At 38.8% G+C, this 15765-nt stretch overlaps 1 protein-coding gene across 1 annotated transcript in view; it reads left to right on the forward strand.

The window, feature by feature from the left end:
* Positions 1-15765, forward strand: part of LOC103090583 (metabotropic glutamate receptor 8-like) — a 298490-nt gene that overhangs the window by 138226 nt on the left and 144499 nt on the right. Inside the window, exon 4 of the mRNA XM_007460210.1 lies at positions 8452-8588. Coding sequence (XP_007460272.1) covers positions 8452-8588 — 137 coding nt within the window. The remainder of the gene's footprint in view (positions 1-8451; positions 8589-15765) is intronic.

Genomic DNA, 15765 nt, shown 5'->3' on the forward strand with positions numbered 1-15765 from the left:
TTTCCAATCATAATCTAAATTGGATTGTTCAGGGAACTTAAAAAGATGGTTCTACGTTGTATACAGAAGAGTCTAAAGCAAAGACAAGTCAGAATACTTCTGTGAAAGAAGAATAGGGAGTGGGAATTTGCCATCCCATTATCAGTCTTATTATGGGACTTTAGTAATTTATACAGTATGATGTTGGGTCAAAGAGAGACGAATTAATGGAATAGGAGGGAAAGGCCAGAAAAAGACACATTCTCTATGTAACAGGTATAAAAGAGAAGCATCTGTCTAGTCATTCAGAAAAGGGGAGTAGTGCTGAAAAAACGATAATCAATATAGGAAAAAGGTGAAGTTATATACCGACCTCACACCATAAGTCAACTGTGGGTAAATTAAAAATGTGAATGTAGAAAGCAAAATTTTAAACTTCTTAGTAGGCATTCGTTATAAAAATTAATAAATTTGACAATTTTAAATCCAGATGGTAAAAGCATCTCTTTTTCTTTTTCAGCAACACATTGGACTAGATAGTCAGAGACCTCCTCCTGGTACACAGCAGATTTGAAAAAGCAAGAATATATGTACACACACACACACACACACACACACTCTCACACAGACACTTTCATAAATGTACTCATAAATGTAGCACTGTTAGAAATACAATGATTAATTAAAACTTATAATGGCAGTCATATATACAAATAAATATCTATAAGGTATTAAATACCCCCACGAAAGAAACAATAAAAGGCTTAACTTGCTCTAGATAAAGAGAGGTTTTCTGTCAGGGAATGAAAATATACTGAGATCCGAGGATTGCAACACATTTCGGTTTGTTCCCAAATTCCTCTTAAAATATATTACTTAATATTACCTAATTATTACATATTCTTTCGCATTTCTTTCCTTTAAACAAACATTTGATATTTTTATCATCTCTTCGGTCACTTATAAGAGATTTTATTTAAACCTCTTAATTCATCTGCTTCCCTGAAATGTGTATCACTAAATAATGGATTTTTTCTTATTTTAAACATTCAATCAGCTTATTTGAGTACCATCAGTACAATTAAAGGTTGTATTTCTACTTCTCAAATTGTGCTATTCATTCCTGATAATGACACTTTTCATTCTTAAAACACCTTTAAGGCAAGATCATAAAGACATTTCCAGAAGAGAAAGTACAATTGTCAGTTCAGTTTCTTCTCAGCGGCCATGGCTCACGGGCCCAGCCGCTCCGCGGCATGTGGGATCTTCCCGGACCGGGGCACAAACCCGTGTCCCCTGCATCGGCAGGTGGACTCGCAACCACTGCGCCACCAGGGAAGCCCATCAGTTCAGTTTCTTGATGGCAAAATCAAGAAGGAGGGTTGGCTGAGAGAATCAGAAATGCCATTCAACTGCATTCCTTGTCCTATTTGTTTCACACACTAAAATAATCAGATAAAGAAAACCATTTCAGATTCTTTTCCCTTATAGGTTATTACAAAATATTGAGTATAGTTCCCTGTGCTATGCAGTAGGTCCTTGTTCGTTATCTATTTTATATTTAGTAGTGTGTATGTGTTAAATGATGAGAAGGAGCCCGGCCATGCAAAGATCCAGGTGGGAAGAGCATTGGAGAAAGAGAGAAGGAGTGAGAGAACAAGAAACACCAAAGTACTGAAATAGAGCAAACGTCATGTGTTTGAGGAACAGAAGGATCCCAGGGTGGATGAAGTATAGAAACAAGTGACTGGAGAATTAACAAGGCCTTAAGGGCTGTGATAAACACTTTATGTTTTATTTTAGTGAAATGGGAAGCCACTGCATGATTTTAGGGAGAGGAGCCATCTGACTTGATGTGTGTTTCACAGTATCACTCTGGCCGCAGGACGGAGAGTGAATTGTTGTTCACCACTGTGAACATAGATATGGGCTAGGAGTTCAGGGAGAGATCACAGTAGCTTAGACCAGGGCAGAGAAGAGGAAATGGAGAGAATGGGGAAATTCTGGATATGTTTTGGAGACAGGACCTGTTAATGTCTTAGCTGTGGGCTGTTTGTTTGTTTTTACCACTGGGGCAATTTGAATTTTATTTTAGGATCTTATCTCTGGTTCTGGCCTCCACTGAGCCATGGGTCAGACTTGGATGAATCCACACCTTTTTAGGGGAGAAACTATTGAAGGCGGGGGTGGGGAGTCGGTCCAGTTGAAATTGAAGTGGAGGCCAGATCAGAAAGGCTCAGCCATGGAATTCTTCCCCAGTGACTGGAGGGTTAGAGCAATAACTGCTGAAATCATTAGTCTTTTAGGCCTGCACTATTAAATAGGGATGGCTATTGAGCTTTTGAAATACAGCTAGTCCAAATAGCAATTATCTGTGAGTCTAAGGTATACACAGGAGTTTGAAGATGTGATATATAAAAAAGTGTAAAGTATCTCATTAATGTTTGTATATTGGTTATATTTTGATGTCATAATGCTTTGCATATATTGGGTTACACAAATGCTTTAATGAAAATAATTTTCTTATTTCTTTTACTTTTTAAAACTTCTTTGAAGAATAACTTTATATTTACAGAAAAATTGAGCAGATAGTACAGAAGGTTCCCATATTCCACACTTCCACACACACGGTTTCTCCAATTATTAATGTTTTGTATTAATAATTCATTACAATTAATGAACCAATATTGATATACATTGCTATTAACTAAAGTCTATAGTTTACGTTCACTCTTTGTGTTTTACACTTATATGTGGGGTTTTAACTTAGGTTTTTGAATTGATTGAATGGATAGACAGTCCTCAGCTCCTTACTAAGAGGAAAAAAACTGTGAGGAACATATTTTGAGTGAGGACTGTTGTGTCTGGATATGTAAAGTGTAAGATGGTTATCAAACAACCAAGTGGAGATACAGGTAATTGGTAAGTCTGCACTCAGGGCTAGGTGTATACATTTGAGACTCATCAGTGGAGGTATGAAGTTACATTTCAAATTAACATGGTCTGATGTGTTAATGGGAAATAAGAAAACAGACAGAGTGAGGACAGCTCACTCAAAAAGTTTTCTTTTACTGCTAAGGAGAGTGGATGAATGAGGCAGTAGGGTTAGTAATGGGATTTGTTTGCTTGCTTTTTTTTTTTTTAAGATGAGAGCTATGAGAACTCAGTTGTAAACTGAAGGGACCACTGTAGATAGTCTAAATCTGCTGATGTAAAAGAAAGAAGATAACTGTGAGACAAAGAGAGTGAGAGTGAGAGTGAAGGGGGCCCCTAGCACTAGGGGAGGAATAAACCTTTGATTGGATGAGGGACGTGTGTTCCAGCAGGAGGGAAGCGATCATATGAGCATAGATGCAGGTAGGCTGTAGGTTTTGTTGGGGAGTGAGGTGGGGGTCTTTGTCCTATTGCTGCTTTTCCTCCGTGAGAAAGTGAGACAAGCTGAAGTGACGGGGAGGAAAATGTTGGATGTGTGCGACAGGAAACAGTTATTCATCCAGAAGTGGGGAAGTGAATTCTGATGAAAGTTGCTATTTCCTATGGCATTTGGTCAATGACTTCAATCTCATATATTGATTCTTCTTTTAAGGGTGCTAAAAATGACTAAATTAACTGATTTTATTTTTACCTTTCTTATTTTTTCCTGCTTACCCAATAGCACAGGTGGTTATGAGAAGGAAAAGGGATAGTTTTGTAGCAAGAGAGAGAAATGAAAGTAATAAACATGACAATACACTGAGTGGCTTACACTTATAAATATATTTATATCTAATATTTGCACATAAAGGTGAATGAATTACTCTTGCATTGCCTTTTGCATTGTGGAAACAAGAAAATGTAGATCAAGGGAGCATAAGTGTAGGCAGAGAATGGATAATGATGATGATAGTTTTCACATATTGCACACCTGTTGTGTGCCAGTCACATACTAAGTGTTTCACATGCATCGTCTCATGCAGCCCTTGTAATAGCCCAGGGAGGTTGGGGTTATAATGTTCTCTTGACAGTTGACAAAACAGGTTTTTGGAGAGTAACTTGCCCAGATTACACAGGGAGCTGGCAGAGCCAGAAAGCAAACGCCAGTCCCTGAATCCCAAGCTCATAATCTTCCCCAGAACAATATTCAACAGAGCCAATATTTTCAAATAAAATCTTCATTGGATAGGTCATGTTTACTACAAAAGCACGTTGGAGTGCTTGACATGCCTAGTAACGAAAATACAGTTTTTTTCCATGCATTTCATATTGAACAGAAAATATCCAAAGTGATATATAGACTCTGAGAGCAGTATCTGACTAGTAAAAGTTACCTCCACCTCCATGTTGTTTGTTTCTATTTCTCCACTAACCCACACTGATTAAAGAGTATGTAAAAAATTAGTGTACTTCAAAATTTCTGAAATAACTAAACTCTAGGATGGAAAGAAACACAAGAAAACTTGCTGGAGCGTAATTTACTATATATATATGTGAATTTAGCCTAACAAAATATATTTATATTTCTTACTTGTGTTGTTAGTAAACCATAATACATTGATGGATATATCAAGATGTTTGTCATTTCAAGTTTTTTTCTGGACAAAATGCCACTTAATTCTGTTTTTCAGGGTGCCCAGTTTCAGTACAAAGGGTGATCATTCAAATTTCTACTTGTTGAAATTAATAAACGACATAGCCTCGCATGGTTACTCAAGGGTGTTCTTTGTTACATAGACCACAGTACCAGGGCAATTATTTGAGATAAGCCAATATGCAATTGAATCAGTTCTTTGTTGAAAGGGTTGAAGTAATTCAACTGCAAACCTAGCCCAAGATCAGAAATCAAATTAGTAAAACAAGTTGCAAGAGTGGTTTCTAACATCACACTGATAACAGTGTAAAAGGGACTGATTTGGTCCCTTCATCTGTGAACATAAAAGATGAGAGCTGAGGGCTTCCCTGGTGGCCCAGTGGTTGAGAGTCCGCCTGCCGATGCAGGGGATGCGGGTTCGTGCCCCGGTCCGGGAGGATCCCACCGCGGCTGGGCCCGTGAGCCGTGGCCGCTGAGCCCGCACGTCCGGAGCCCGTGCTCCGCAGCGGGAGAGGCCAACGTCCGGAACCTGTGCTCCGCAACGGGAGAGGCCACGACAGTGAGAGGCCCGCGCAACACAAAAAAAAAAAAAAAAAAAAAAAAAAAAAAAAAAAAAATTTGAGAGCTGATAGAAGTGAAGTTCATAATGCTATGAAGAAGCTGAATGTGGATTTGCTTGGACTCGTTAGTGGGTGCCTCTTTCATGCTCTACTGTAATTTATTGATTGCACACTCAATATCAAGCAGTCTTTGGTGCCGTGCCCACAAAGATGAGAAATGCACTCTGCCTTTATTAAGGAGACCACGGTCTTGTGAGGAAGGCAGAGGGTCCACCCAGTATTGAGCATGTAATAGGCTCTCAGTAAATATCTGTTGAATGAATGTTTTGATCAGGAATGGGGATGGATAGTACAGGTGTACAGAGAGCAGTGAGTGCCATGATAGAGGACAGGACACCAAGAGGCACTTGGGTCCCTGCTCCAGAGTTAGAAGATAAGGATCCTTATAGGTGTGCCTTTAAGACACATCCTGAAGAAATTATATAGAGAAGAAAGGTTAGGATAAAGGAGGAAGTGAACTTAGAGAAAATAACATGTGAAACAGGATCGTGAGAAAGAGCATGGTGAATTTAAAGAACTGGATTTTGGGTATATTTGGCTTTGTGTTCGTAGAAGAGAGCAAGGATTAGAAAGCGTGACTCCAGAAAAGCCAAACATGCTCACTGAGAAGTTCTTATGCTCTCAAATAGACCCTGGATCTCAAACACAGCACTGCCATAAAACAATAAAGGAAATAATAGTTAATATTTATATAATGCTTACTATTTACTGAATGTTTTCTGTATATTGATTCACTTAATCCTCATATCCCTCTGAGATGGGAATTACAATTAGCCCATTTTAAAAATGAGCCAAGTGAGGAACAGACAGATCGAGTACCTCACCTGAGATCATCTAGCTAATAAGTGCCAGAGCTGGGGTTTGAGTGCCATGATCTGGCCCCCAAACCCACATTTCTAGTATATTATACTTTTATATAGTATGTATACTTTAGTATATTGCCTCTTGGTGCAATGCCAAATTTAGTGTAGCTTGCTATTAATAATTATATTGAGGTATCCAAGTTGGACAATTATGTTTGTGATAATACAGCTCTCATGAGCTTGCTTTCCAGTATACCTTCTTGAGTTGGAGAAAAGAGATATAGAAACAGCTAGCACACTAAGAATTATCTATAACTCAGAGTACATTCATGAGAATGTGTTACACAAGTGACATTCTCCTAGCCAGGGTATCATTATGGTAAAAAAGATTGGGATGCTGTTGTAGGACTTAAGGAGCCATTCAGTGAGGAATATGACAACATTGGGGAATTTAGTTAGACAAAAGTAAATAATACTTTATTCATGGAGTATATGACATCAGAATTTTGAAATGATATGTAAATGTCAGCACTTGTTGATGATGTTAATGTGAAATTCATAACTGATGTGTATTTTTCCATCCAGTAATCTCTTACCCATTGAATTTCCATAATCCTTTGTCTAGATATTACTTAAAGAATGTTTAATATCCTGTCTATTACTCTGCATTGGTATGTACTGAGAATACATGTGGGGTGAATCATCATCATCATCATATTTAATTACCACAGGCGTTGTTCTTTGCAACTATTTGTTTAATTTTCATAGCAACTCTATGAGTGTTATTATTACTCCTGTTTTACAGATGAGGAATCTGAGGATTTAAAAGTTAACCTGCTCACGTTCACTTGGAGTTAGAAAAGGTTTTGATCCATTATAGCACATGGGTTTCCACTTGAGTATCTAAGGAGTAGTTAAGATAGCGGTTGATTGGAGAGCTCCTATTTTTTTCTCTAATTCCCTATTGCTTTCTTGATTTATATATAAAGTCATTTCCCATGTGAACTAATAATAATAATTTAAATGCATATAGATCTTTTGAGACTTAAAAATATGTTCATCTTTATTGTTTAAGTCCCTATGTGACAAGTAAAGAGAGTACATAAGTTATGAAAATAAATGCAGAAGCAAAGTGAGCATGATTGTGCAGCTCTTGACTCTCAAAACAGTGCTCTTTCCTCCATGCTGTGCCATCTCTTGTGTCCTTAGCAGTTTTTTGCAGATACGAGGCATCTCATCAGAGACTTCACACTGCATTCAAATTTTAGGAAGATTCCAAAGAGGAATGTTTCAGACTTTTGTGATTATTGTTTTAGTTTAAAACTCCCCAGGTAGCATAAGGAATGCATTATAAGATGGAAATAGAGTTGACATGTATAACTATTAGTAGTATATATTTTGGGGGAGCAAAATATAGAAAAGAGATAGCAAGAAGGGGACAGTTTCTAGTATAGTATAGAAATTAAATCCGGTATACGGTGAGAAAAAATTCAGGGAAAGGAACCTGCAGAGAAAGACTGACACAAAGAAAAGGGATTGATGTCAGGCGAATTTGTCAAGATAGTAAAGAGTAAGGCAAGAAGATGAAGGTGTGTGCTGTGGGCAGCCTCCAAAGGCTAGCAGAGAAAAGGAAATTCTATATAGAAAGTGAGGCTATAGATGGAACAAGAAAACAATGCGGGTAGTGATCCGTTTCTACTCTTAAAACCTGTGATTATGTAAAAGTTAATGAGAGAGAAAGTAAAAGTGAGCGGAAGCTATTAAGAGAAAAAGATGAAAGCTTCTGGGAGAAATGGAAGGTTAGAAAAGATGACATTTCTTGCATCCTGCTGCCCCACCTATATTGCACTATCACAGTGAACTGAGGGAACTTTTATGATCTGAGCGGAGTTGGGACTTCCCAGCGACCACTGCCTCACCCACTGAGGGGATCCTAAACGTAGCCCACATGGCTAGACTCTTGGGCAGAGGTAGCCAAAGCAGAGGCTTAGAAGAGACATTGAATACGGCAATTGCTTCAGAGTGGAGTTCAAGTCAGAATAAAGTAAAACTCTAGGGAATCTGGCTGCGACATTCTCCTGCCACATTTTGAATTGCTGTTCATAGTTCATATTGTACAATAGCTGTTACGCTTCCAGGCGTCTACACTCTTCTCTATTAACTGCCATTCTCCGTAGCCACTATTGGCTGTCCAGCCTATCAACTTTTATTTATTTAACTGTTGCGTTTGTCGCCTAACTTGGATTCTCATCATTTACTTTCTAATGTGCGTAATGAAGCACGTCGTCTTCCTGAAAGTATGTCTGGGCTTCTTTTCATGTCAGAGATATTATGCTACCAAGAATGACCTTGTATGGATTACTAGCTTCATGTCTCTCACTATGCACAATATTTTTTTATCTACCATTTTTTTTCCTAGAGAGAAATAAGCCCAGTGGTCTATCTCACTGAAAAGTTAACATTGTTTCCTAAACATTTATAGGTAGTGCTGGGACACCGGTCACTTTTAATGAAAATGGAGACGCTCCTGGTCGTTATGATATCTTCCAGTATCAAATAACCAACAAAAGTACAGAATACAAAATCATTGGGCACTGGACCAATCAGCTTCATCTAAAAGCAAGTATCAATATAAACTTATACTTTATGTATATTGTTCTCAAGGAGGGACGCTTTACTTTTAAGTGTATAACATTTGTTAGAATTGATCTTCTTGTAAATAAATTTTCAGAAAATGTATGATTTGATCCTTCAACTTTAAAATGTTATGAGAAGTCTTAAATGTCTGTAGAGATATTTACTCTCTGCAGGGATTTAATGAAAGATCTCTTTTTCTTTTAAGTGACTAAATATACATTTAGGGAAACTTTATACTTTTCTGAAAGGCTCAGTTGTTCAAACCTTTGTACAGTGTGTGTGTATGTGTGTGTTTTGGGGGGAGGGGTGACAAACTGTGCCATGAATGACAAAGTTGGTGCTTAATAAGTGTGCTTCACCTTTGCCCCATCATAAGTTGAGATCTTGCAGCTACGTCTGCTGGATGAAAGTCAATCATGATCTGTACTTACATTACCTCTTCGAATCACATCAGAGAAAGTTAATGTACCCAAAAGAGATGGTCAGTATTTTAGCAGCCCTTAGGGCTGCCAGCTGTCCCTGTCCCCCTGGAGAGCCATGAAGGCCCAAGGCCCACAGATTTTGCAGTTTCTACAAGTGGCCACGTGAGGAGAACTTGGAGAGCCCAACTGGAAGCGAGGTCGCAGGGCAGCGAGGTCGCAGGGCCTGGGGCTGGTGCCAAAGGCAGCTGGTCATCTGCCTGCCCAGTGTCATGCTGCGTCCGCCACCCGGGGCTCTGTCTCCTCCTGCTGGGACCAGGTGGGGCTGGCACGTGGGATAACGGCAGGAGAAGCTTTTCAGATGAGTCTAGCTGGCAGGCAGCCCTCCAGAGGGGCTATCCGAGGACACTGGGGGGGCGCTGTCTGTTACCAGCGCCCACTAATCATAAGGGGCTCCAGAACAGGAAGCCCGTCCTGAACTTGACGGATAGGGAGGCCCAGGAAGTCACAGGGCATAGGGCAGGCAGTGGCTGCGTAAGGAGGGCACAGGAGTGGTTGGAGAAACATCTGCTTACCATGGGGTAAGGAATCATTTCAAGATTTAACAGCCTGTGGTGCCATATCTATGCACGCCGGCTCCTTCTGGTCTAGACAAACAAGGAGTGTGCTCTGTGGTCGCAGCTAAGGATCAGAGTTCCTTCATACATGAACATTAATGTTCATAATACGTTCTCTCATACATCTGTAACATTGGGCTGTTTACAGGAACTGAGTGGCCGAGGAATCACTACAGCAGCAGTGTTTCCCCTGTAGGCAGTGAGGTGCTTTTAAAATGTGTCTAGGCTTTCCCTGGTGGCGCAGTGGTTGGGAGTCCGCCTGCCGATGCAGGGGATGTGGTTTCGTGCCCCGGTCCGGGGGGATCCCGCGTGTCGCGGAGCGGCTGGGCCCGTGAGCCGTGGCCGCTGAGCCTGCGCGTCCGGAGCCTGTGCTCCGCGGCGGGAGGGGCCGCAGCGGTGAGAGGCCCGCGCACGGCAAAAAAAAAAAAAAAATAGAGTGTCAAAATACATTCTTTCCTCTAGTAAAAGTACCTCGTCTTCTTGATTCTCAAAGCTACCATAACACTGTGAGGGCTGAGTTCATTTCTTAAATGAATAATTATTTTCATTTCCTAGCTACAGCTTATGCTAGCTGGAAGGTAAATTCTTATGACATACATGAGGGTGGGGAGAGAGATTATTCTTGCCTGTGTGTGTTTTACACGTGTGTATGTGCTTTCTTGTGTTTGAACCCATTCGAAAGACATCAATTTGGTGTTTTTAATACATTTTTCACCTCTGTATGTCCAAATATAGCCCCTGAAGTGCTATGTTTATGCAGCTCCAGTCACCATAGTTCTCAGAAAAGAAGCAGATAATGAGAAATAAGAAAACTAGGATATTTATGATTTATTGTCTCCGTAATGACTTCCTGATAATTATCACTGTTCCGCTTTCAGTAATGCACAAAGACAGCTCATATTTGCAACTATGGTTGCACTTCGTAAGACCACATATCTACACCTTACTACATGTAGCAGCCTGATGAAACCTTATCCCTTGTCCTGCAACCCAAACTTATGGAAACAAAGCTTTGATAACTCTGTGGGTTATTGATGCCAATCTGAAAATCAATCGCTTCTTGGCAAAAGCCCTTTTGACAGTGGACCTCTGTGAAATAAAATAATTAAACACAACAAAGAAAATTTGATACGGGTTAAAATAGGGAAGCTACTTTTTATCTGACTTTTATGAATGCCAAACTGCTTGCTATATTCTTATGATTAAGGATTTAAATAACAAAGTTCAATGGTTGAAAAATATGTGCATTAATATATAATATGAAGATACCTAAAATAATTATATGCACACATACACATACACACATCTCTCTCTATATATATATTTATTATAAAACTTTATGTTGAATCTCAAGCTGCTCTTTTATGTACATTTACGGTGCATGAAAAGTTTTATGTTTATTATTGTGTTACTGCTCCTAAAATGTATCAAAATGATTTGTAAGAATAATTTCTCATGCATGATTATGATTGTTTATAACTACATAGCCATGCTAGCTTTACTGAAACAGAGAGAATCAACTCTCAGAAGAGAGTGAATTAGTTTGTGAAGAGAGGTCATACGTCAAGGGTTGAATTCTGAATTTTATCAGGACAAACAAAATGTTTCTCCTTGGGAACAGGATTAGTCATCTGTTTGAAGGTGGAATAGGGGTTCCTTGGAAAGTGGCAGATTTACTGAAGTTCTGCTTAGATCTTAGGCAAGGCACCAAACAAATGCTTTACCCCAGTTTTGTCGTCTATAAAGAAGAAACATTAATAGCACCTACCTTAGATGGTTGTAATAAGAATTAAATGAAATAATACAGTAAAGCAGTTAGTCTAGGACCTGGCACACATGACATCCATAAACATTACCTATTATTAATCCAGTGTCTCATGATTCTGTGTGGTCAGTGGGAGATCTGAGAATGAGTGTGGTGAGTAGAGAAGTGAAGGTTCTGTCAGAAGAGGCACTTGAGTTTGCTTTAGCAAGTTCAGAATATGTTCACTTAAAATGGGGACCATTTGTCCCTATAGCCCATTGCCTGCCTTTAATATTGGCCTTAATACTTTAGCAAATCTATCTGCACTTACAAAGTAAACTTTATTTAATATAAGTATGTAGTTTCTTTTCCTAGGGTAGCCTGTGGCTAGATATTGTCACCTAGGTAGTTACTTTTGAATGGATTGGATAAATTCATTCTGTGCACATACTGCATGCTAAGTACTGGGATTAGAGTGAAAATGTGAACTCTGCTCTCAGGGTGCTCGCAGACTGGAAGGCTAGATGGACACTCAAACCAACAATTCTAGTGCAGTGGGGCAGGCCACAGATGAAGGTATGTCCTTGGTTTTGCACCTGCAGCCCAGAGACAGGCCCCGAATCTGGCTTGATGGCTGGCGGGGGTTGTGATGATGGCAGGGGAGGGCACTCTTCCCCATGTACTCCATCCTTTCTTATTCTCTTAAACCAGATTTGCAATAGATTTCACACTCTCAATGGTAAGCATTTATCAGCCAGTTATTGGATTGAATTCGGCTTATTTTCAAAGAGCCAGTTTTTCTGACTGAATTCAACCATAGGATAAGTTTGTGCACAGAGGGTGCATGATTTTGCATATATGAGTGCAATAAATTTGCCCTGAATATATCTTAGTGGAGTGAAAGAAATTGTAAAAGTAGGTTATTCTTTTTTTTTTTTTTCCTGGAAAATCATGAGGTGTTTTATTTCCTCAAAAGCATTGTCTTCATTGTTCTAAATATTTTTTTTTTATGGCACTAACATATGTTCTTAACTTAGCAATTACAATGAGTTAGTATAACTGTTTATTTTGATTTCGGTTTTTTATTCAGTAATCTCAGTCCACGCATGAAGGGCATATTGTCTACCTGAGAGGGAATTTGTACAATTAGGCTTCTCCGTTTTGTGAGGCTGAATCTCTCAAGAGGCAGGTGGTCCTTATTAGTGATTACAAAACGTACTGTAACCTAGAGGTTCAGAGAAAACAGCGGAGCCTGAACTGCAAAAAGAACAGCCATATGCTGCTTCGAGTCCACAGGGAGAAGGTGTATGGAGGCTACCGGATGGGCCTAAAATAACTGAGGGCTCACTTTTCTGTACTTCCAACCAGAGCTACCCTTTCTAGATTACTGTAAGAATGAGGCATAGTTTTTGCTTGTTTTGTTTTATTCTTTTTTTATTCAAATAAATAACTTGAAGATAAATAAAGATAGTAAAGGATAATGACTTCATAAGAATGTTTCATTGTTAGCAGCATGGAGTCAATTGGAAAGGGTGATTTGAAGGAGAAGGGCTTCATTTAATTTTGTGTGGGGCCACTCCATAGATGAAAGTAACTTTTGACCAGGTACTGAATTCTGACCCTCAGTTTTCTCATCTGTTAAGTGGGATAATAAATGGGCTTATTATGAAGATCAAATGCGTTGGTATTCCAATGCATAGTGGTCAAAAACAAGACCTCAAAGTCAGAAGGAAGACTTTTGTGTTCCAACCTTCCATTCCTGAGCCTTGGGCACGTTATTTTACCTCTTTTAGTCTCAGATTCTTCACCTGCATGAAATGATCATAACTACTTCATAGAGTTATTGAGATAGTTAAAGGAAATTGCATATCAAAGATCCTAGAACACTGCCTGCTACATATTCAGTTAAACAGAGTTTAACGAATATGGTAATAAAAATTTTGTTTTGTTTTGCCAGGAAAACCAGCCTATTGCAGAGGACCTAGAATGGGTATTGCAATCTGAAATTCCATCTATGAAAAGTCTTTTCTGCCTCTATCTTGATGTTCTGAGTAGGGAGTAACTGTAAAAAGAGTTACACTACGATAACTCGTCTGTGCCTATATAATAAACCCCAAATGTTTATTTTGGTATGAAAAAAAGTGGGCTTCATGAGTCAGTGCTTTGGGGACAACCAGAAACTCAAGGAAGCTTTCTGATTTAGTACATTAAATCCGTCTTCTCTGTGTACCTCTAGTGTAGTATTTATAACATGATATTTTAATTGAATATATGTCTTTGCCTGCCAATGGTCAGGCAAACACATGCTATACCTGGGGTTCCTCAAGCTGCTTGAAATACAGAAAGAGAAAGTTTCTGAGTCCCCTCATTTGCCTCATGGTTATATTGCTTTGGATAAACATCAGAAGTTTTTAACCAAAACCACTAGATTCCCTAATGTCATAGAGGAACAGCTTTTCTATGATGAAGGGTATTGAAATAGCCTTGAAGTAAAGGATGGAGTGAATGGAGTGGAAACAATGTTCGAGGGGATGCTTGACCCTTTATTTGCCTTGACTCTTAGGAGCCATGCGTTTCCTCTTTGCCTGTTTCCCCATTGCAGAGTTGCCTGCATTTGCAAATCCTCTTTCATATGATAGTCAGTGCACATAAAAGATCATTCACCCTATGAGACAAGCAATATACAAAGCTTTTCCCATCCTACAAAGTATGAATGTGAAGTCAATTCTCCGAGACCCTTTACTACATTCCAATAGGACTTTAAATGCCACTCTATTTCCTGCCTTTATATTCTATTCAGACAAGGCCTTTTTTGGCTTCCTTTCCTTGTAACAAGACGATTAGTTGTCAAAACTATATTTTTGTTCACTAGATGCAAATTTATTCTTTTCAAAATAAGTCATTTTGGGGTCAGTAATTAATTTTTGTTTATGAGAAAATAAGCATTTGGTAAATTCATGTTTTTGACACATCAAGCAAAGCCAAGGTAATTAAAGTTTAACTACATTCTTGCTAGTACAGAGTAGGGGCTCAGTAAGGACTTGTTGAATATGTCATGAACGATATGCTGATATTTTCTAAATACTGACTTAATATGGAGCACTGATCCAAGGTTATTGATTAGGAAGTTGACTTGTGCACAGATTATTTATTCAGTGACTGCTCCCTGCTAGGCAGGATGCTAAGCCATTGAGGAGTACAAGGTTCAATAAAATAAACTCCCAGATAACAAATGATTTACTCCATTAAAGGTAACTGTACACTTGAATAATTATAATCAAAGCATACTTAGAAGGTACAGATTAAAGAACAAACTCTGAATTAAAATATGTAATGATTACCTCCAACTAGAGGGACTGGATAAAGTTTGTTGAATTCAAACTGGATCTTCAGTTACTTTGGTGGCTAGAAATGGTTGGAAGAGTGTGTAGGCCATGGCAAAAGCATCCATCCATCCATCCATTTATCTATCTATTCATTCCAGAATAAAGTGCCTCCAGTGTGCCATTGCTCTACACAGTGCTGGAATGATTTAGAGGTGTTACAGATTCAATCCCCATCCCTGAGTTGGGAGTGCACATCTATTGGATGTGCAGGCATATCCCGCCTACAGAGTGTAAGTTGTAAGTTCATTGATGGAGATGAGGAATGTTGACTAGGTTTTCATAGGGAGGTGGAAAGGGGCACAGTTTGTTTAGGGAATTGAGTGTGATCCTGAGCTGCCAGTACAGAGGACTATCTGAGCAGAGCATATCATGCAGAATGAAGAAAGATGGCTTAAAGCTAAATTTTATAGGGTTTCAAAAACTATTAGAACACAGTTGGTATTCTTTAAGCTACAGTGAGCTTTTCGATAGAGACATTCTCAGCTTTACACTTCAGGGAAACATTTTGGGCAGCAAAGTGTAGATTGGCTGGAGAAGAGGTCGTTCCATTATTTAGCAGAAGCCATAATTAAGAATTAATTTCTTTCTTATTTTACCTAATTGTTTGGCAGGTTCTTTCTGCCCTATCTGTCCATCTACTTGGTTTGTGTTTTGTTCTACAAAATATTTAAAAGGACTTACTAAGATACACTTATCATAGTAGGAAAAACAAACAAACAGTAAATTAGGAAGAAAGGATCAAGGGAGTTGATAAATTTTAGTTAGTAGTCGAGTTTGATTTTCTTGTCAATAATTATGGCCAATAGATTTATCTAGCTGTTCAGTAGAGTCAGAAATAATCATGCTGCTATTTTAAGAACATACAAAATTATGCCATATAAAATGATTTAATCTGATTAAGAATTCAGAAGCTGGATTCAATTATCCGGATCTAGTTGGAGTCAGATTCCCAGGGTAATCTAATAGTATCCAAGGAATCTAGTAGTTCAGCAG

Source organism: Lipotes vexillifer, unplaced genomic scaffold, assembly GCF_000442215.2.
Source record: "Lipotes vexillifer unplaced genomic scaffold, Lipotes_vexillifer_v1.1 scaffold246, whole genome shotgun sequence".
Lineage (NCBI taxonomy): Eukaryota > Metazoa > Chordata > Mammalia > Artiodactyla > Lipotidae > Lipotes > Lipotes vexillifer.